General features: G+C 40.9%; 1 protein-coding gene across 2 annotated transcripts in view; it reads left to right on the top strand.

The window, feature by feature from the left end:
• Nucleotides 1–18,625, top strand: part of RHOH (ras homolog family member H) — a 39,018-nt gene extending 20,393 nt beyond the window's left edge. The window contains exons 3-5 of one of the 2 annotated variants that reach the window (XR_005020028.1): nt 15,604–15,726; nt 16,015–17,113; nt 18,459–18,625. Coding sequence is in view for 1 of the 2 variants with exons in the window: in XM_036853339.1 (XP_036709234.1) it covers nt 16,232–16,807 (576 nt within the window). In the remaining variant the exon portion in view is untranslated. Of the gene's footprint in view, nt 1–15,603; nt 15,727–16,014; nt 17,158–18,458 lie in introns of those variants that run through there. The other variant, XM_036853339.1, reaches the window with a different exon arrangement.
• The last annotated feature ends 5,186 nt before the right edge of the window (nt 18,626–23,811 follow it).

Below are 23,811 nucleotides of genomic sequence, written 5' to 3'. Positions count from 1 at the left end.
ACTGGGACATGTTCCCGGGAAAAGAGGTACAGATTCTGTTTCTATGTGTACAGCTAAGATGGTTGCAACTGAACACTGTCTTGCAATCCGACACCAGCTGGGGCCCCTTGTGCTTGTTTGGCTCATGCACCCAGGCTGAGAGCTTTTTAGCACCCATGCCTCTGGGTCAAGTTGGGGGGTGGAGAAGGAAGGACAAGCTAGGGAAGGCGAGAAGAAAAGCCCGGGAGTAGGGAAAGGGCATCTGCGGCAGGAAGGTTGAGCTGTCTGCCCCTTCATGCTCTTTTCTGTTAATATCTGTTCTCAAAGCAGCAGCAGGGTTTGAGAGCATTGACTACAATTTTGAAAGAAGTTCCACTGTGGGTAATATGTTATCGAACAGCATTGCATGCTACAGAGAAATCGTTCATAAAATGCAGAGCCCATCGATGTGGCAAACTTCATTGTTGTCTTATTTTAAGAAACTACCACAGCCTCCCAGCCTTCAGCAACTATCACCCTGATCAGTCAGCCAGCATCAACATGGAGGCAAGACCCTCCATCAGCAAAAAGTTTATGACTTGATGGAGGCTCAGATGATGGTTAGCATTTTTTAGCAATAAAGCATTTTTAAATTAAGTCATGTACATTATTTTTAAGATAAAATGTTATTGCACACTTAATAGACTACAGTCTAGTGTAAACATAACTTGAATACACACTGGGAAACCAGAAAATTCATGTGACTCACTTTATTGTGATATTGCTTTATTGTGGTGGTCTGGAACCCGAACCTGCCGTACCTTTGAGGTATGCCTGAAAATCTGGTGATAAAGAAAAAATTAAGTGAGAAAAGCATCAGGGAGTATAGAATAGTATGCTGCGGTTTGTATACTAAAAAAAAGAGCGAGTGTGTGTGTTAGGATAATTACACATATGCATTCGTATATGTGTTTGTGAATACGTGCCATAATGTAATAGCTTTGGGAAAATGCATGAAAAACTTAATACAATGGTTGCCTCTGGGAAAATGGCCTGGGGCCCTGGAGGGCAGGCAGAGGAGGAAGACATATTTTTCACTTTTGTAATCTTTGAATTTTACCATAGGTGTGTATTATATTAACTATTCAAAAAGGTAAACATAAAAACATTTAAAGATTACATGTGAGCTCAAATAAGGGAGAAAAATAATGTTTATGAGGAGTTTCTGGAAGGCCTCCTGGAGGAGGTGGTGTCTGAGCTGGGCTCTGGGACAGGTAGAACTTTACCAGGAAGAGTCAGAGCAGAGACGATTGTACTTTAGGAGATGAGAGCAACACACTTAAGATTACTAAGTGAGGCAACATTAAAAAAACAAACAACCCAATCCAAAAATGGGCAGAAGACCTAAATGGGCATTTCTCCAAAGAAGACATACAGATGGCCAAGAAGCACATGAAAGGATGCTCAACATCACTAATCATTAGAGAAATGCAAATCAAAACTACAATGAGGTATCACTTCACACCAGTTAGAATGGGCATCATCAGAAAATCTACAAACAACAAATGCTGGAGAGGGTGTGGAGAAAAGGGAACCCTCTTGCACTGTTGGTGGGAATGTAAATTGATACAGCCACTATGGAGAACAGTATGGAGGGTCCTTAAAAAACTAAAAATAGAACTACCATACGACCCAGCAATCCCACTCCTGGGCATATACCCAGAGAAAACCATAATTCAAAAAGAGACATGCACCCCAATGTTCATTGCAGCACTATTTACAATAGCCAGGTCATGGAAGCAACCTAAATGCCCATCAACAGACGAATGGATAAAGAAGATGTGGTACATATATACAATGGAATATTACTCAGCCATAAAAAGGAACGAAATTGGGTCATTTGTAGAGATGTGGATGGATCTAGAGACTGTCATACGGAGTGAAGTAAGTCAGAAAGAGAAAAACAAATATCGTATATTAACGCATATATGTGGAATCTAGAAAAATGGTACCGATGAACCAGTTTGCAGGGCAGAAATAGAGACACAGATGTAGAGAACAAAGGTATGGACACCAAGGGGGGAAAGTGGCGGGGTGGTGGTGGTGGTGTGATGAATTGGGAGATTGGGATTGACATATATACACTAATATGTATAAAATAGATAACTAATAAGAACCTGCTGTCGGGCTTCCCTGGTGGCGCAGTGGTTGAGAATCTGCCTGCCAATGCAGGGGACACGGGTTCGAGCCCTGGTCTGGGAAGATCCCACATGCCACGGAGCAACTGGGCCCGTGAGCCACAGCTACTGAGCCTGCGCGTCTGGAGCCTGTGCTCCGCAACAAGAGAGGCCGCGACAGTGAGAGGCCCGTGCACCGCGATGAAGAGTGGCCCCCGCTCGCCGCAACTAGAGAAAGCCCTCGCACAGAAACGAAGACCCAACACAGCCAAAAATAAATAAATAAATAAAATTAAAAAAAAAAAAAAAAAAAAAAAGAAAAAAAAGAACCTGCTGTATAAAAAATAAAATAAAATTCAAAAATTCAAAAAAAAATAGAAAAAAAAAAGATTACTGAGTGAGGAAAGGCAGGGAGAGTTTGGGAGTTGTTTCATAGTCCCAGGGCAGCAATGGCTAGGTGGAGTGGGGATGGGGACGAGGAGAAAGTAATGAGAGAGCTGGTGGGAAGGAGGTTATTTTATACTTACCATTCACAAATTGGCCCCAGTGTTCCTTTCCAAATCGTCTCCCGCCTGCGCTTCAGCCGCAAAAGCCAACTCTCTACCCTCCAAATACACAGACCTTTCTCCCCTGCACACCTGGGCACCGGCCGCTTCCTCGGTCTGGATGCAGTCCACCAATCGCATTTTCTCTCCCCTCTGAGACCGATCTCAGATATCTCTCCTTTCTGCCTCTCCCACCCCCACTGCCCTTGAAGATTTAAGCACTCTGTCCTCAGCATTCTCTTGGCATTCTGCACTTACCTTTATCATGGCACTTGTCCATTTAAATTTTAATTTTTTCTGGGATGAAGCTGAGCGTAAGGTCATTTGCATGCGGAAGGTTGCTTCTTTTCTCTCTAGTTTAGGATTTTATTCTCTAAGGTCCCAGCTATATGGGGCCTTAGTATGATGAAGTACAGCCATACCAGCTGCCTTTGCATGGCCATCGCATTACCTCTCCCCAAGAAGTCACTTCTTCTATAGAGAACAACCACAACAAAAAAGTGAGGGTTAGAGACATTATTAACAAAGTAGGAAAAAATTTTTTTTAAAAACCTCTAAGCCTAGTCTAAACTATATTAACATTTTCTTTGTTATCTTTTGTCCCCATTAGGCTCTTTAAAAGTATTCCTAGTTTAAAGCCAATTAAAGGCAGACATCCTGTCATTTTTTTAGACTTCTATGGATTTGGAACTTAATGTTCATGGAACATTATGTATGCATAAGCAATGAATTCAAGAGCAAAAAAAAAGAATTTTGCTCTGGAGTATCTTGATAGTTTCAGGGTCATTATGAATTTGTTTCTCCCAGTTTCCTGGGAGAAGTTGAGCATCTAGGGAGACAATTGATGCATCTAGGGAGATAGTTAATCCCACTGCTGTGTATTATATCTGCAATATAATCAATATAGAAAGTATATACATTGATATCCCAAAAGGGGATTTTAAAAACCTAAGAAAGGCTGTACAGACTTGTGTTCTTAGATTATTCCTCTTTGTTCCTCTTCTCCCTTAGACAACTTAGGGAGTAACTGCTGTGCCCTTAGTACAGTTTTATCTGTAGAGAGACACGTATTGGATGAGCTAGAATTCACAGCAAGTCTGGTTTTGTCCACCATTGCACAGATACCTTTCCTCTGCCTGGACCCATGCCATTCTGGCCATTCTGGGCATTCAAGGGCATCAGACCAGGCTTGTACATTTATTTTTCTACATAAATGAGATTCTTTAATGAATCATTCAACTGCTTCCTTTTTTAGTTACTAATATATCATGGGTACCTTTCCTCACAATACGTACAAGGTTAACCTAATTCTATTTTTGTATTCAAAATATAGTTGATGTACAATATTACGTTTATTTCAGGTGTACTACATAGTGATTTGACATTTGCATGCACTGTGAAATGATTACCACAATAAGTCTGGTAACCATCTATTCCCATACAAAGTTATTACAATATTATTGACCATAGTCCTTATGCTGTTGTATTACATTCCTGTGACATTTATTTTATAACTAGAGGTTTGTACATCTTAATCCCCTTCACCTATTCCCCTCTCCCACTCCTATCCTAATTCTTTTTAACGCTGTATCGGATTCCACTGTATGGATACAACAGAATTAATTTAACCACTGCCTTTTGATACCTTTTAGTTATTCTCAGTTCTTTTTTTTTTTTTTTTGCTGTTGTGAATAATGCCGCAATGAAATTCTTTTTTAAAAAATATTTTTAAAATAGGTTTATTTATTTTTATTTAATTATCTTTGGCTGCGTTGGGTCTTTGTTGCTGCTCGTGGGCTTTCTCTAGTTGCGGTGAGCAGGGGCTACTCTTCGTCGTGGTGCGGGGGCTTCTCGTTGCGGTGGCTTCTCTTGTTGTGGAGCACGGACTCTAGGCGCGTGGGCTTCAGTAGTTGTGGCACGGGGGCTCAGTAGTTGTGGCTCGCGGGCTCCAGAGTGCAGGCTTAGCAGTTGTGGCACACAGGCTTAGTTGCTCTGCAGCATGTGGGATCTTCCCGGACCAGGGTTTGAACCCATGTCGCCTTCATTGGCAGGCGGATTCTTAACCACTGTGCCACCAGGGAAGTCCTGCAATGAAATTCTTGCACATATTTCTTGACTACTTGTATAGGTACAACAAGACAATGGGTTTAAAGAATTGGAATTGCTGGATTAAAAGGTATATGCATTTAAAATTTTGATAGCTACTAGCAGGGATATACCAAGGACATGTGGGTAGAAGGGGTCCACCCCAGGTACAGGCAGTGAGGGAGTACATCATCTGCTGAGAATTTAAAGACAATAATAAAATCAGTGTGTGTTTGCTTTTTATTATCACCATGTGCTGGCAGTGATAAAGTTAGAGTCATGCTTAGGGGTGTGTATGGATTCCATTAGAGCTGACTTCGAGGGTATATTGTGATTCCCCAACCTTATGGCACTACATATTCCTAATTCCTGTTTACTGATTCCTAACCAGTAGATTAGAATTAAAGAATGATAGCACAATGATTTTAGAGACTATGAAACAGAACTTGACTTACTTCAATTCTGTTATTCTATGTGACTTTTTGGAGTTTTGTGTTTAAATTTAAAACAGTAAAGCAGAGTGCAAATTGTAAAGTGTGATATTTCTGATTGGTAATTGCAAGTTTTAGTTCATACAGGAAATATTTTATTGCACTTGAATAATACTTTAAAAATTGAAATTTATCTTTCTTGTAAATTATTACTTGTTTATTTTAAAGTTACAGAATGAGTCAAGGAAATAATGATTGTTCCTGACTCTTACACATTATTACTGAAGCTAATTTTGCCATAAAAATGAGGGAGTTTAAAAAATGATCAGCTCCGGGTGTCAAAAACACAAAGTGTGCCACTGAATTCTGTTATATTGCCTTCTACAAAGATGGCATTCTTCCGTACATCTTCCAATGGTGTCTGAGAGAGTCTGCTTAAGGGAGAAATCTTTCAAATGTTGTTAGAAATAAGGCCTATAGTAAGAAAGAAACCACCCACCAGCTGAAAAATGTCTTTCCAGCTCTCCCTCCTCATCTGCTGCCTTTATTTTAGGATTGTGTCTTAGTCTATTCGAGCTGTTATAACAAAATGCCACAGACTAGGTGGCTTATAAACAATAGAAATTTATTTCTCACAGTTCTGGAGGTTGGGGAGTCCAAAATGATGGCCCTGGCAGATTCAGTGTCTAGTGAGAGCTTGCTTCCTGATTCATTGATGGTGCCTTCTCACTGTGTCCTCATATGGTGGAAGGGGCAAAGGAGCTCTCTGGGACTCCTTTATAAGGGCACTAATTCCATTGATGAGGGCTCCACCCTCATGACCTAATCACCTCTCAAAGGCCCCACCTCCTAATACCATCACCATATGAATTTTAGGGGCACACAGCATCAGATAGCAACAGATTGCTTAGTTTCATCAAGGTTGCAAAGGTAGGTAAGCTTCCCACAGATGAGAGACAGCTGGAGAGGAGATAGAGACAACTCTGAATGGGTTTGGAGGCAAGCCCTCCTCACTAGTTTGTCCTCTTGGGCAAGTTACTTTACTTCTCTGTGCCTTAGTTTCCCCAGCTGTAAAATAACAACAATGGTATTGAGCACATAGTATTGTTTTATTTTATTTATTTATTTATTTTTGGCTGCATTGGGTCTTTGTTGCTGCACGCAGGCTTTCTCTAGTTGCAGCGAGCGGGGGCTACTATTCGTTGCGGTGCGCAGGCTTCTCATTGCAGTGGCTTCTCTTGTTGTGGAGCACAGGCTCTAGGCACAAGGGCTTCAGTAGTTGTGGCATGTGGGCTCAGTAGTTGTGGCTCACGGGCTCTAGAGTGCAGCCTCAGTAGTTGTGGTGCATGGGCTTAGTTGCTCCACGGCATGTGGGATATTCCCAGACCAGGGCTCGAACCCGTGTCCCCTGCATTGGCAGGCAGATTCTTAACCACTGCGCCACCAGGGAAGTCCCAAGCACATAGTATTATTGTAATGATTAATGAGCTAATTTTCATAAAGCACTTTAAACAGTAGCTGACCAATGTGTTTATTATTATCCTTATTTACTAAGAGTCAGGCATGCCGCTAGGCATGACAGATAGAATCTTTTTAATTGACTTAAAAATCCTTCAAACTATTCACTATTATCTACATTTTACAGTTCTTGTTATGTGAGTTGCTGAAGGTTATACTGCTAGTCAGTGATAGAGATGAGAATCTAACCAAGACCTCAACTCCACAACCTGGGCTCTGCAAGTGATGGAATATCAGCAATTTTATACTTTGAAGCTGAAACCAAATCATCTCACTCCATGCAGTGCTCTGGGCTAAATATCCTGAACAAAATAACTTGACTTCTTTTACAGTTTGAGCAATCTGTAAATTAAGGGTTTACCCTAATTCTAGAGAATGTTGGAAGCCTTAATGATTGCCCCTAAAGAGAGATAATCTATCTCTCAAAGGAAGTTAATTAAAAAGAGAACATCTGTTTGAAAAAGAGTTTTATATTAATACTGGGAGTTATCTTTTGAGTAAAAAGCCACCAATTTGGAACATATATCTAAGCTATCTATAAGGGTTTACATTTTAAAATTAAGGAAATTAAGTATGGGATATAAAATGTAGATAACATATATGTGAAAAAATACTGTGTAGATGGAAAGAGTGCTGACTCAGTGATCCAGTTTCTGGGCTTCAAGTCAGCCCCCACTACCTAAACCACTTCTCTCTGGGCCTTGGTTTTCTCATGGGAAAATGAGTAGGTTGAACTAGATGACCTTTCAGGTATCTAATCATGCTAAGTTTCCTTCCACAATTAGGGGACATGCTATTTCACATTCTATTTAGTGGTTGCTCAATGATGGGGGAGTACCAGGATTTTGGGGAATTATCAGAATTCACAGACACAAAACATATGAAGAAAAAAAGCTACATATTTATTTAACCAAGAGAGGATTAATATCCTTAATCTCTAAAAAGATTTTTTAAAATATTTAAGAAATGATGACCACCTTACTAGAAAAGTAGGCAAAGTAGGTGACTTATGAAAGAAAAAATGTAAGTGGTCAACAAAGAGATGAATTTTAATTTTCACTAGTCAAAAATGAAATGCAAATGAAAACAGATCAAACTGGCAAATATTATACCCAATGATGGCAGTGTGATGAAATGAACACTCTCATATACTACATATGGAGTACCAATGTGTCCAAGTTTTTCATCTTTCTTGTTCCAGTAATTGTGCTCATACCTATTTATACTAAAGAAATAATTGTATATTTGTACAAATTTATTTTTTAAATGTTCACTCAGTGTTATTATAGTAAAAATTAGAAACAATTTAAATAAGTTGGTTCCATAAATAATGCTATGTTCATATAATGAAATATGACAGTCATTAAAATTATGTTCAAAGGATCTCAATGATATAAGAAATATTTATAATGTAAATGTTAAATAAAAAAAGCAAGATGCCAAACTATATATAAAGTACGATATTAGTTTTGAAAAAAAAATGACACACTGAAAAAATGAAACAGGAAAAGGTATACTAATATCTCGCAGCTTTTGGTTTTAGGTGGTAGTTGCATTTCTCCTTTAGGTCGTTTAGATAGTTCAGTATTTTTGAAATGTTCCATAACATGTATTAACTACTTTTATAATCAGGAAAAAAAGGTATGTAGAGATGATTCAGACAAAATGAGGGGAAGAGTTAGCCAAAGTGAGGAGGCCATCTTCAGTCTGATTGGATCAGCAAATAAGGGAGGAAATGTTGCTCACCACTAATGGTTTGAGTGTGTGTGTTGAATGATGATGGTGGTGGTGGTGGTGGTGGGATGAGGGAACCCTGGGATGTGATGGTTTTCTTCGTTACAGATGGCGCTTTAGAGCTGGGAGGTACCATGGGCTTGGTGGAGGTCTACCCAGGTATCAGGTAGATTTCATATTTTCACAGTAAGTAAAGATCAGACGGAGCTACTTTAAGCCTAAGGGGAAAACATAAAATCTGAAAGTAGAAACTCTTCTCTACCCCTTCACCTTTTCAGACGAAAAGAAAGACCCCCAGGGCCAAGGGTCTTCCTCATTCTCAGAGTTGCTTTGATTTGTGATCTGGTTTTATGTGGGTAGTCCATTTTCACTCTTGAGTTTCTTTTCTTTCTTTTTTTTTTTAAAGTGATTTTCATTATTACTTTTTGCTCTTTTGCAAAGAGCTAATTCTGCAGAATTGGGGCAAGGAGGGCCAAGGGAAGTTAGTGAATGTAGTTATACCAGTTAGGAAGTTCACATAATCTCAAAGTAACTTCAAGAGTATTCTTTGGCTAGAATATTTTCTAGCCGTGGCCCTTACTTCCCAGGGGCAGATGGTGATGTCTTATTGAGATGCAGGTAGAGCTTGTACTTGAAACTCAAGGCTTTCTCTTTATGACTTAGCTGGGAATCCTCACCTTTTTCTCCTCTATCTCCCTTCCACTAGGAGGCAGGCTCTAAGCCTTTGCACTGTCTACCTTTATGTCACTTATTTGATGCATCAACATTCCTTCAAATACTTGAACGAGTCACCGAGGCGCAAAGTATACTTTTTATTTTTTAGTGATACTTTTCTGCATTTTCTCTAAAACTAAAGATGAGAATGAAACCACAGCTTGGACAAAATGCTATAGAAAACAAAAGTTCCCACCCTTTAAAACTTTTATCATGAAAAAATTTGAATATATATAAAAATAGTGAGAATAGACTAACATACCCCCATGTACCATCATTCAACATCAACAGTTCTCAATATTTTCCCAGTCTTATTTCATCCATCATCCTTAGTTTTTTTTTCTTTTCTGGAATAATTTAAAATAAATCCCAGACATCATATTCATTTCAGCTGCCTGATAAGGACTTTAAAAATGTATATGACTGGGCTTCCCTGGTGGCACAGTGGTTAAGAATCCGCCTGCCAATGCAGGGGACATGGGTTCAAACCCTGGTCTGGGAAGATCCCACATGCCACGAAGTAACTAAGCCCGTGAGCCGCAACTACTGAGTCTGTGCTCTAGGGCCCACGAGCCACAACTAGTAGCCCGCGTGCCACAACTACTGAAGCCTGCAGCCTAGAGCCCATGCTCTGCAACAAGAGAAGCCACCGCAATGAGAAACCTATGTACCGCAATGAAGAGTAGCCTCTGTTTGCCGCAACTAGAGAAAGCCCACGCGCAGCAACAAAGACCCAACGCAGCCAAAATTAATTTAAAAAAATAAATATATTAAAAAAATGTATATGACTACAATGTGATTATCACCTAACAAAATTAGCAATAGTTCCTTAATGTCATCAAACACCCAGGCCGTATTCAAACTTCTTTGAATATCTAAAAAAATATAGAAAAGACTTCAAGAACTCTCTCATGAGGAGGAAAAAGAGAGATGGGCTTAGGACATTTGTGAGAGGAGGCATAATTACTCAGCTTAGCTTGTCCCTTAAAAAAGAACCAGAAGCCAGAGATAGTGCTTCTAGGAATTTAAAACAAATTCAGCTGTTCAGATATAGAAAATTCTTGTCTCGGACATGATGGGGGCTCATAGATATTCTCTAGCCTAAAGGGCCCTCAGATCAGCCTTTTCTGCCTTTTCAAGTCAAACTTAAAAAACAAAGGAACACACACAAAGTACTTCAAAATTGTACACAGAACTCATGCTTTTAAAATGTGTTTTATTTTATTTTAATTTTATTTTAAAATGCACAGAAGCAAGGAGAAGAAAATGAGAATCAGCTACAATCTCAGGACCATAGACAATTCATCTTAACATGTTGGTATATATACTGCTCTAGACGTTTTCATAACTGTGGAATCATACTGTACATATTTTGAAAACTGCTTTTATCCCATTCAGCATAGGGACCCTTTTCCTGTGTCAGTTAATATACTTGTACTCTGCTATTTTAAAGCGTATTGATTACAGGAATAAACTAATTAGTTTATCCAAGAACCACCTGTTCTTGAATAATTTTTTTCCCATTATAAACAGTGTAGACAAGAATATGTGTGTAACTAAATATTTCATGTCAAAGTTTGTGGAAGAATAAGAACTCTCCTCTCTGCCATCCTTCTTCCCTTCTCACTCATTCTCATCCCATATAATGTAGCCAGACTCCCCTTGGTTCTCCTGGAATCTCTCTGGCACCCCGATCTGAAATACCACACTGTCCCCTTGTCTCACAGACCTGTCTCTCCTCCAGTGTTTGTTTCCTGTTAGCCAGTGGCCCCTCCGAGGCCCCCAGGCCTCACAATCATTTCACTTTGGGCCTGCATGTCAGCTCTAGCTCTAATAATCTTACAATAACCCTTCAAGGTAACTAGATAAATAACAGATACTTCTATAGTACTTACTCTGTGCCAGGTACTATTCTATGAGCTTTACATTCACTTACCCATTTATTCCCATACAACAACTTTGTATGATACTATCAGTATTGCCTATTTACAGTTGAAGAAGCTAAGGCTTAGTGACTTTGGAGGCAGCATGGCTTCAGAGTCCAGGCTCTTAATCACTGAGCTATACTGCCTCTATTGACAAAGGTGCAAAACTCAGAGACGTTAAGTAATTCACCCAAGATCGCACAGTAAGCAGCAGATGTTGGGGCCAAACCCAAGCTTGCCTGATCCCAGGGTCTGTGCTCTCCTTCTTACTCTGAATTGCCTCTTTTTATTTAGCAGGGGTTGTCAAACTTTTCCTGTAAAAGGCCAGATAGTAAATATTTTAGGCTTTGTGGGCCATAAAGTCTTTGTTGCAACTTTGAGTTGTAGCAAGAAAGAAGCCATAGAAAATTTGTAAATGAAAGATCATGACTATGATCCAAAAAAATGTTATTTATGGACACAAATCTGAATTTCATACGATATGCACATGTCATGAAATACTGTTCTTTTGATTTTTTTTTACCATTAAAATTGTAAAAACCATTCTTAATTCGTGGACCATACGGAAACAGATGGTGGGCTTGGCCCACAGGTGACCCATAGTTGACAACTTTGCTTTACAGTGTCATTACATTCTAGAATGGTTAGATATGCATGTATTTGCCTCTTTGCTTTCTTTCCTTGAACAATTCAGCTTGGGCCCCAAATGTGCATACCCAACTGAGAAAATATGAGTCCTTCAGTAAAAGAAATTCCTTTAGAAAGCAGTTCAGAGACCAAGTGACCTTCCCTTGAGTATGCCTCGTGGGGTTCCACCCTCAACTCCAAGCAGTTTTTCAGAAAATTCCAACTACTTTGAGAGAGATACATTTTCCCATCACTTTATTAGTTTTGAAATGAGATTCTAGAGTCTTTATTGGTGCTCTGGGCCGTTGCCTGGCTGACTAGCCTTGTTTTTGACTCTGAACTTGGACCAAATTGAGAACTCTAGACCTGTGGAGACAATCCAGTTACTGTGCTCCTGGGAGTGGAAGGGACCATTCAGAGCAGGGTGGGTGGGACAGAGGAGGGGAAGGGTGCCAGGGTCCCTGCTTGGCCTGGGGTCGGGGGGCAGGGCTCCTGGCTCAGAGAGGCCTCAGGGCTTAGTGATATTCCATTTAAATTCAGTTATAATGGGATTAAATAAGCTTTAGGTTTAGGAATGTAAATACTGCTTAGAACCTTGACTCTGGAGAACAGTAATAAAAGCTGCAAACCAGCATCTTGCAAGCAAACTTTCAGAATTAAATCCACTTGGAATACAGACGATCTGTGTATAAAAATAAACTGATTTAAAAGTGATTTCTTTTTGTGATTCAGAGGAGAAATTTAATCATTATTTGTAGCAATTAGAAATGAGCTAAGGGGAATTACTGAAGTAGGGTTGAGAATTAGTGAAATGAACTCTTGCAAGATGAAAAACTTAAGATAAAATATTCCTTGAGAAGATGTTCCCTGCAAAGGCGATAACCTTAATTTTAAAAATACTTTTTCCTGAAGTTTAATCTTCATACAGAAAAGTGAACACATCATAGGTCTGCAGCTTGAAGAATTTTCACAAACTGAACACACTTGTGGAACCAGTTTCCGAATCAAGACACAACACACTTCTTGTAAATATCAAGAACTCCTTTATTTGTAGGAGGAGAATGGGAGTAGGGACCTGTTTGGAAGGGATGGCCGGAAAAAGTGCCTCGAAACTGGGTTTGCTTAGGAAGCATGGTTTTACTTGAGGTGCCTTGGGTAGGGCAATGGGAATTATGGGGTGTGGGTGACACGTGGAGCTGCTGCAGCTTGGGAGTCACCCTCTGTTTAGGTCTAACTTTGCCTCTGCCATTGCCTCACAGTGTGACTGTGACAGGACTCCCCACCCACTGAAGTCTCTGCAGTTGTGAAATGTTGATCTCCATGCGGACAGCAGCCGGCTTGCTCACTGTTACGCTCTCAGGACCTGATACGGTGCCTGCCACACAGGAAGGCCCAAACAACCGTTTTTTAAAAACGAGGAAAACAACTAATGAATAATGTAGAAGATGCTCAATAATGTAAATAAAAGTCACAAAATGACCCATTGATCCAGTAATGCCATATTCGTAAATGTATTCCCCAAGAATATTTTTCCATGTAAAAGTAACTTCTATAAATGAATATATATTTTATATATAAAATAACACTTGTTAATTATTGTGAAATATTGAAACTAACTCAAAGACTGCTAGCAGTGGGGAACAGCTGTGCAGTTATGAATTGTTGAAACATTGAAAGATATTTAGCTAAAACCTGGCAAGTATGTTGATTATGTTGAAATAGAAAGTTTTTTAAATTGGAAAAAATATTTAGAAGATATATACAAGTGAATATCTATTACAGAAAGAAAACAATGACAATTTGGACTGATAAAGCTTACAAGCGGCTATACTTTTCCTCTATTAAGTTGCTTAAGATTTTTTGAATTGATTCTCTTTCCCCAGAAGAAAAAGAAACGAAGTGAAGCACCCACTCTCCTACCACCACCCCAGCCCCCCCAATACGTGGAGCCCCCCATCCTGAGCAGGGGCTGCTCTTGCTGTCGTGTCCCTGCTAGGCTGCGAAAGTGTTGTTGAGAGAAGGCGCTGGCGGGAGTTGCTGAGAAGCACAATGATTTCCTAATCGTCTAAGTGTGTTAGATTCACGGCAGAAGCAATTTCCTTAATGAATGAATTGGCTGTTGCCAGCATAAGTCCTTTGCCCAAAACTCTTACAAGAAGGATGACATATAGATGTATCCTTTATCATTGACAGGCTATCCCTGGCAGATGGCTGCCATGGGTTCATCTTTTAAAAAAAATATCAGGGTTTTATCAGCATTTTGAAGTAAGCCACAGATTCAATCGAAGCCCAGATAACCTAAAATCTGCAATAATAATAGTCAATGAAAGTCATAATTTCATCTTAGTTTTATATTATGCTCTATCATTGTTTTCATTTTTAATTTATTTTTTATTATTTTTATTATTTTTTATTTTTGGCCATGCCACACAGCTTATGGGATCTTAGTTCCCTGAACAGGAATTGAACCTGGGCCCTGGCAGTGAAAGCGCCAAGCCCTAACCTCTGGACCACCAGGGAATTCTCTGTTTTTTTATTTTATAAATTATTATTATTATCATTTTGTGCTCTATCATTCTGAAGGGGCTTTCTCACAAGACAATCAAGAGAGTATTCTCAAATGTACAACGTCTTTTAAAAGTACAAGCATAAATTATTGCTGTGTTATCATTTCCATATGAAGATGTGAGTCTTCAGATAGAGTCTGGACGAATATTTGACGTCCCAGCCCCCATGCTTGGACATTCAATATTTGGCATTTTAAATAAATAGTAGTAGAAGTTGAAAAATACGGTGCCTGCCCATAGATCCCATGTGCCAGGTTCTGTGCTAAGCCAGACCCTCCACATACTGAATTGTTATAATAATTCCATCAAGAAGGTGCTTTTCTTATTTTCATTTTTATGAAGAAACCAAGGCTCAGAGAGGTTAAGTAACTTGGCCAAGGTCACCTAGCTTATGTGTGGTAAAAATGAATTTGTGAAAATCAAGTGAATTATTTATTTGATTAACTCATTTGTAAAGGCTATTATGTCTAATTAAACAGAGACTGTAGGTGGACGAAGATAATAATGTCCTGGAGGGGAATGTCTGGATTTAGAGGAGTGATTTAAAAAATTACCTTTTGAAGGAGACCTATCCTACGGGTCTGTTTTACATAACTTTACATGTGATCTGTCAGGAAGATTGCCAATGGAGGAGGTTATAAGCCCAGATTGTATTAATAACCTTTACTTTGAAATTTGGTCCAAAAGACCTTTCCTTCGTCTGAAGCTGGGATGGCCCTGTGATGACGTCCCTTGGCAGACGGGACACTGTCTCCAAGGCTGATCTCATTGTCTGGAGCTCTTTCACCTGCAGTGAATGAGAATTTATTTGACCGTTTCAAGAAATTCAGATTCCGTCATATTTATGTGGCCCGGTTTAAGTGACAGGCACCGAATACGGTTGCTTTTAAGCAAGTTATTTTGTTTAACCAGGGGCCTAGCAGAGTTCCTGATTACATAGGTAGCTGTTCAGAAAAGAAAGAAACAATTTTATCCTCACAACATCTCTGACAAGTGGTTCCTAAATCTGTCACAATCTTGTGGATGAGTAAACCGAGGCTTGGAGATTAAGCAAAGTGCTCAAAGCCATGTCGTTGTATAGGTAATGGAGTCTGATTTCAGATGCAGAAAATAACAAGGACAGTGCCTTTTCCATTACATCTATAGCCAATTCTTGGAAAAACCTCAAGGGAAAAACCACAGCAAATTTTTAGAGTTCTGGTGATTTCTTCTTTCTGATCTCAGCACAAATTCCCACATAAACCAAGGACTGGCTGATGAATCAATAAATGAAAGGAAGCGCTTCCGTTATGTGCGGCTCATCACATTGCTCTTTCTTGCAGTTCCCAAAGTGGCTGGGATCCATTAGAGACTGAAGTGGCAGAGACCACTGTCGGCTGTGGTCTCAACTTCTTGGAGCAGAAGCCAAGAGAGAGCAGTCTGAAGACGTCTCATCCACACATCAGGTTGCTACTGTGGTCTTTTTCATGTTGCCACCAGAGCAATTGCTTGTGTTTTTATCCGTGGGCTGGTTTTAGAGATCAGATCAGCTTCTGCTTCTTGACTGGGTGGGGTCGTGGGTACGGGGTATAACAGATCCAAGCTTTCCCCGCCAAGGGTAAGAGTGGCTTAGACAAGGGGGGAGCTCCACTGAGGTGGACCCCCTGATTAATCAGTTTGCCAATGAGGAAGCTCCCCCATCAGCAAAAAAGGGAAAAAAGACTCAATTTCTCCCTTTCTTTTTCTTTTTCCAGTTGAAGACCAGCCTTTGGAGGTTTCCAAAGTAGATGGTGCGTCTCCCTTGGATGGACCGCATGACGTAACATTCTGCAAATTGCTGTCAGAGGTGCTAAGAACACAAACCCCTCTGGTTTCCATTCCTCGTTGTTGAATGGCGTTTGCTTCAGCAGTCCACTGAGGGCTCTTTTCCTCGGGATTCTGAACTTGTAACTAGGAATCCGAGCTGGGAAGATGCTGAGTTCCATCAAGTGTGTGTTGGTGGGAGACTCTGCTGTGGGGAAAACCTCTCTGTTAGTGCGCTTCACCTCTGAGACCTTCCCAGAGGCCTACAAGCCCACAGTGTATGAAAATACAGGTGTCGACGTCTTCATGGATGGCATCCAGATCAGCCTGGGCCTCTGGGACACAGCTGGCAATGATGCCTTCAGGAGTATCCGCCCTCTGTCCTACCAGCAGGCAGACGTGGTGCTGATGTGCTACTCCGTGGCCAACCATAACTCCTTCCTGAACCTGAAGAACAAGTGGATCAGTGAAGTCAGGAGCAACCTGCCCTGCACCCCCGTGCTGGTGGTGGCCACCCAGACTGACCAGCGGGAGGTGGGGCCCCACAGGGCTTCCTGCGTCAACGCCATAGAAGGAAAGAGACTGGCCCAGGAGGTGAGAGCCAAGGGCTACCTGGAGTGCTCAGCCCTCAGCAACCGGGGGGTACAGCAGGTATTTGAGTGTGCCGTCCGGACTGCCATCAACCAGGCCAGGAGACGCAACAGAAGGAGGTTCTTCTCCGTTAACGAGTGCAAGATCCTCTAAACCCCAAAGACTCTACGCAGCAGTCACTTACGGCAAAGACTAACTGGGACAGGGAGAGCAGGCAAGCCAGCAAGGGTCGATGCGCCTCCTGGGCACGTCCTGAGCAGCCTGAAACAGCATGAGCAGCAGCAGGAAACCTTTCGGATACAGTTGTTGATGAGACTTGGCTACTGGATGCTTTTACGAAATACCCTCTACCAAAGAACTCTTTGCCCAGTACAGTTAGAAGATCCCTTGGGAAACTGTAATGAATATTCCATCTTCGATTACAAAACCAAAGTGGTCTCCATGATTTTGGATAATGAAGTGAGTTTTCCAAAGAATTCCATATTTAAAGACACATTTTATTTAAATAATAGCAAAATAGATAGCACTGGTATATAATTAGTTTTCACACTTGGAAAGTCTTTTCCTACCTACTGACAAACACAAATTGATGTACGAGTGAAACGACCTTATAGGGCCCTGCCATATGTTTGTAGTGTTGGTATTTTCGTCTGAAGTAGTAATTTTGTTGAAACCACTTGCCGGCTAGATTTTATTAGGTAATCAAAATTTTTAATTACTGTAAACTGATCCTTGCAATTAATTTTCCACCCACTTGTTATTCAGAGTTGTATATAAAATACAGTTCAATGACATAAGATACTTTAATACTGCCTAATGATTTTAAACAGCTATCATTATATGTCTCTGTAATTATTTTTTTTAAAAAGCGCATTTCTTATGGTTTTGCCTTTCACCCAAAGAACTCCAGTTATGTACTAAGTATTCTTCTGTCATTCACCAAAACAGATTGAAGGAAAACCTTTCAGGTAGAGAATCAGACTGCTCAAAGTGATGGCAGCAGAACTTGGAACAGACGCGAGGAAGTCTTACTTTCATTTCAGAGACCGCTGCACTTTGCCTGCTTCTTCTGACACCGGGGTTCCTAGCTGGTTGTAGGTCTTGTGAAGGGGCAGGCTCAAAGTCTATATAATTGTGATTTAGCAAATTTGTTATCTGAGCTCTAAACTGAGCTGGCATGGCAACATAATTCATTAATTTTAGGACCTAATCAGAATAATTGGGATGGTGTCTACATGTATATGTACGTATTTAAGGGAAAAAAGGGAATTTATAGCTTTTACTATTTCATGAATATGAAACACCTGAGTAGGAAAAAAAATCACAAATTCCCAGCACAGGGAACAGGAAAACTATACAGCAATTGCTCAGATAATAAAAATTTCTTAAGGGAAATACTGAATCAATAGGGACATCCCTCCAACCCCCAACCACCATTCTGTCTAATAGCTTAAAAGCAATGGTATTGACCATCTGTTAAAGCTGAGAACAGAGGACTATGTAACTTAAGAAATCGTGAAGGCTGGAACCCACGTGTTTCATTTACTCACCTAATCAAAACCTATAACTACTCTGAACCACGTTTATGAAAGTACATCATTGTTATGGTGTAACATGCCATTACACACCAATGGTAAGGCAGTTGGCATAAATGACTATGATTAGACCTATGTTGACATAACCAAACTGATTTTTCAGTTTCCTTATGTGGTCAATTCTTTATAGCTATAATCGATGTCAAAATCAAATGTGTGCTCATCTCCACACTGCCTTCTCTTTTTCCTCTTCTCCCATCCACATTCAGGAAAAGGGCTGGGACCAGGGTCTGAGTCTCTGCGTCCAAGGTTCCCTCAGTCCTCTGGGGCTGACATATCTGCCTTCACCTGGACAGCTCCAGCTCTCCAGTCCCACAGCTCATCCTCGGCTCTGTGTCACCTGTGTCCCTTGACTTGAGAGCTACTATATCCAGCTGTCTATGTTGGGCATCCAGAGGGTTGGAGGTCTTCAAAGCTGGCCAGGCAGGGGAGGCGATGGGAGTGCATCTCCTTGTGATATCCCTGTTGACCCTCCTCCTCTTCTCCAACAATCGCAAATGGTCTTAAATAACTTCTGCAGATTTTCCTTCAGGGCCAGTCTTTAAGGTGGGCGGTCTTTAACATGATAGCAGGAATAAATTTCTAATGACTAAAATTGGTTGTCCCAAAGCTTTTCCTTCTTTCTTGTTGAAGGGAGATTGGCGGGGTGGGGACTGAAAATGGGAAGGGCCCAGGTAACTGGGTAACTGATTCTAAGTGAGGGAAGAGGTGGTGATTCCACGGTGGAAGCGGTGGAGGAAGGGAAGGTCATAGAGGGCATGGTCAAATGACTTTGCCTTCATCTGGGCCACAGATGAGCCCTCTGCTTGCTGGCTGGAGCCAAGCTTAAAGGCTGTCTCTGGGAACCCTCACACCTGAGAACAGGAATCCACGTGTAAACCCTCCCCAGCAATGGGACCTGGCAGAAACCGAGGCCCGCTGGCGTCTGCCTCCCCTACTAGACGATCATTCTTGAAGGCTGGGCCACCTCCTGTTCATCTCGGTGTTCCCGGGGCCCAGCTCAGGGAAAGAAGCATAGCGAAACAAAGTTGTGTTGAACTGAATCGGAGAGAAGGACAAGAATTGGGCTTATGTGCTGCGAAGTGCTTATGGGAATGAAGCAGACCTCCACCAGCCCTGGGGGGTAGGGGGCAGGGGTGGGGAAGAAGCGAAAAGGGGTCATTTCGTTAGAATCCATGCAGTGTGTGTTCTACGTGGCTGTATATCTATTTTTCCTGCCTCGACTCAGGCTATGTTTCTTCCCCTTCAAAACTTTCAGTGCCTTTTTGTAGACTATTGTATGCTGATTTCTAACCATGCCAAATAGCAACATTAAATATGCTCTTGTTTACGTGAAAGAGTTGGTTTGAGTAGGTAACGCATCCTATTCTGTTTTACTTTGTACTGACAAAACGGGGCGGCCGAAGCTAGTGTGATGAAATGAGGCTGAGCGGCAGGAAAGTGGAAGGCATCCCAGCGGTTACAGTTTGCGGAGGGCTCCGGACGTGCTGACCCCTGTGCTAAGCACTTGAGCGTGTGTTATCTCACCATGTGGGGTGAGCACCACCTCACACGGGGAAACTGAGGCCTGGCGCAGCAGGTGAGTGGCAGCAGCAGGAGTCTCGAGTGGGTCTGTCAGACTCCAAAGCTGTGCTCAAGACCACTGTGCCCCACTTCCGCCCAGAGCAGCCCGGCTGTATGGTTTTGCCACATCTCGTCTCATGTAACCTTGCAGGCCCCAACCTTACTAGTCCCTGTATTTTAAAACTTATTTTTAATAAAATATTCCCAGTCTGATCTTTATCTTCCCCTTTTATTTTTATTTCTGGCAATAAGGAAGGGACCCACCTAAGTCACAGAGCACCATCATTTGCAAAGGTGTCTGCTTTAACCCTTGGCTTTTAAGTATAATTTTATAGGTTGACTGCATGTGAATTGGCAGAAATGAAATACATCATGATTTGATGCTTTAAAAACCTTGGGAAAAATTCTCTTTTTCATTTCACTTTTCCACCCCTCGGGTTTCAGGTATCTTCTTTGAATGAGGGAGTGACAGGGGAGAGGAGGGCCTGATTCTTTCCTTTTAAGGATTTGGTACCAAGGAAGGGCACTTTACCCATTATGAGATGGGATGAAAGGATTCCAGTGTGGCACATCTAAGGGTTACACTACGGTGGAGGGGATGGAGCATCTGCAAGTGTTCATCCCCAGGGCCGAGAAGACTATTCTATGGGTTGAGTCAGATCAGAACAACTCAAGGGTAGGGTCCTATTTTCCCTCAGGCTGTATCTCTTCTGATAAAGCAAAGAAGCATTAATCACTAGCCAAGATCCTGAGCAGTTTTTCACCAGAAAAGATAAAACAAGCCACAGAAATTATTTGTAACGTAAAGTTCCTAAAGAGTACTTGATTCAACCTAAAGTTCATATTTTGGTCAATTCTAAAATATATCCTGACATGGGACGCAATCCTTAATGGTAGATAGACAGCAATAATGGGGGAGTAAGAGGCAGACATATTTTGGAGTCACAAAGTCTGGGTCATGTGTCTTTCAGCCTCAATTTCCTTAACTTAAAACAGTAATTCCTGGATTCCTCTAAGAATTCGTGCAATAATATTCGTACAATAATAGCTTTATATCTGTGAACTGTTGTTCAAATGGATGTGTCGTTACGGTTTTGGTGGACCTCTATGCAGATACATAGGCTGAACATTCTAGATCAGATCAGAATATTCTAGAACTTGTTGATAGTGGGCCACACGATGGGAAACCTACACAGAAGCAGGTGCCATTTGTAGCAATGCTAGATAGAGCAAGATGAGTAAAATGACACGTAATGATAGTGGCAACAAACTACATTTGATTCCTACTGGTTCCAGCTTTGTGCTAGGCACTTTACATGCACCATGTCATTGAATCCTCAGAACATGCTCAGAAGGTAGATATTATTCTCTTTCTGTTGATAAGCAACTGAGGCTCAGACTGATATATGGAGATATTTCCCTTGTACAGTTACTTTTCAAAACGTCCCAGTTTTACTATGTAATTTTGGTTTAATTAAACTTGACCAGCTAAAAATTATACGGTGAATTATATTTAATGTTCATTACACTCGCTAACTTAGCTAAGATAGTGAGAATGATCCCTGTTACGCGCTGATGATTAGGGCTTGGCAGCCTTCCTTCATGCGCTTCCTTTTGTCACTTTTCCTATGAAAAAGTCTCAGCTGGTTCCTATCCCACTGCCGTGGTGGTCTCTGCTGGCTGTTCCCACTCCCCGTTTCCATTTTCCACCCTTGGCTGCCCTCCCCTGTGGCTGGGAGGCCAACCCTGTGGGCTGCATCACCCAGGATCTCTTCCTGGCTGGCTTCTACTTGAATGCAGCTGGTGGGAGACTCTGGCTGGAAGTCAGAGGGTAGGAGGAGAGAACAGGTGGGTGTTTTTTCCTACTTCTTTCTTGCTTGGGTGATGCTTATCTGTCCATAGCTGTGAATCCCTCTCACCTGCTGAGCAGCTTCTCCTCCACATCACCAGCTTTCATGGGGCCCCAGGATGGTATTTCCTCTCTCTGCCTCTCCGTCCTGTAGGAAGTAATGGCTTCCTGCTGGTGCTAGTCTTGGGATGCAGCAACATCCCTCCTGTGTTCCCTTAACCCAGACCTCTACAAGTAGTGCCTTCATTCAGATCTCTTCATCTGAACCATCTGGAATAAATTTGGTTTCCTATGGAATTTTGACTGATATACTCACCAAATATTAAAAGTCAGCTATATGTTCTGGCAGTAAGTGAGTACACATAACTCTTCTGAAGGATATGGGTTTGGCAGCGTGGCTAACTCCCCTGTCCTGAGCCTCAAAAGCCAAGAAATATCACTCTCTACTTCTATTTTGCTTGGAAGAGAAAGGAGTATGCTGATTAATTCTAATCTGAATATGCAAAAGAATAGTTCTGGGAGAGCAAAGTTCAAGAATTGTGGGGTTTCTAATGACATATTTATATTAAGAAGCTTTTATCCATAATATATAAAGAACTACTATGAATCATCAAGAAAAACAGCCCAATTTTAAAAATGCATATTTCTCAGAAGAAATATGCGTGACCAATAAACAATAGAAAAGGTGCTCAATCTCACCAGTAGCAGGGAAATGCAAACAAAATCCACAATGAGATATCATTTTCACACTACTGTATTGGCAGAGAATTAAAAAGTATGACTATGAAACATTGGCAAGGGTATGAAACAATAGGAAACCTTATATGCTTCTTGTGGGGATATAAGTTGATATAACATTTTGGCATTTCTTAGTAGTATTGAATATCCTATACCCTTGACCTAGACATTTCATGCCCTAGAGATATACTTGCATAGACTTCCTGGGAGACCTGTATGTAAACGTTCTTAGTAGCATTGTAGATAATAGCAAAAACTACAAACAACACAATGTAAATAGAGAGAATGGCTAAATAAATTTTGGTATATTCTCACATAGAATACTATGCAACAATGAAAATGAATGAACTGTAGCTATATGTATCAATAAATTAATGTAGACAATATTGAGAAAAAAGCAAGTAGTCAAATAATATATGTATTATGATCACATTTAAGTGAAGTTCAAATGCAAGCAAAGCTTAACAATACAATATTTAGGGTTAGAAACATTTTAAAGCATAGGAATGATTAACACAGCATTTAATTAAGTGGTTACCTCTCCTAGGGAGATAAGGGAATACAACTGAGCAGGGTCACCCAGGGATGTCACAGGTATTGGTAATGTTCTATTTCTTAAGTTTGTGAAGTGGGTACAAGAATGATCATTTAATTTTTTCTGTTATTTATTCTTCAAAAATATTCCTATGTGTTTTATACACTCTTTTGTGTGCCTGATATAATTCATAATTTTAAAAGTTATTTTAGGACTTCCCTGGTGGTCCGCGGTTAGGACTCCACGCTCTCACTGTCAAGGGCCCAGGTTCGATCCCTGGTCAGGGAGCTAAGATCCGACATGCCGCACGGTGTGGCCAAAAAAAAAAAAAAAAATTTTTTTTTAAAGTTCAGGTTGTACAGTCAAATTTCCAGAATTCCAGCTCTGCCCCTCACTAGCTTTGCAGCCTTGTTCAAGTTAACTAGCCTCGCTGTACATCAATTTCCTCATCTGTAAAATGGAGAAAATAATACCACAGGGTGGTGAGGATTAAAGAAAGGAATGAACACAGGTAAAGTCTGCACTATGTCTGGCACATAGCAAGTTTTCAATAAATGGCAGCTCTATCATTCAATTGTCATCCTCCCTCAGAGCTGGGAGGATCCTGATCTTTAGTGGATGAAGACATTAAGATCTGGGGACGGTTAAATGACCTTCCCAAAACTCTATGAGCTGGTGGCAGACTCAGCCCACCTCACTCTCCCTACCACCCTTTGGGTGTTCTTTCTCTAAGCTTCATGAGCAGAGAGGTTTTGTTTTACTTGTTCGCTTTTTATAAGCTCACTTTTCAATCCAGATTTCCTGTACTCTATAATTTGCAGTATTTTTTCTTAGCACAAAGCAGGTGCCTTTCAGTGCCTTACAGAAGGGATCAACA

Source organism: Balaenoptera musculus, chromosome 5 (genome assembly GCF_009873245.2).
Source record: "Balaenoptera musculus isolate JJ_BM4_2016_0621 chromosome 5, mBalMus1.pri.v3, whole genome shotgun sequence".
NCBI classification, from domain to species: domain Eukaryota; kingdom Metazoa; phylum Chordata; class Mammalia; order Artiodactyla; family Balaenopteridae; genus Balaenoptera; species Balaenoptera musculus.
This window is presented reverse-complemented; position numbering and strand designations above follow the sequence as displayed.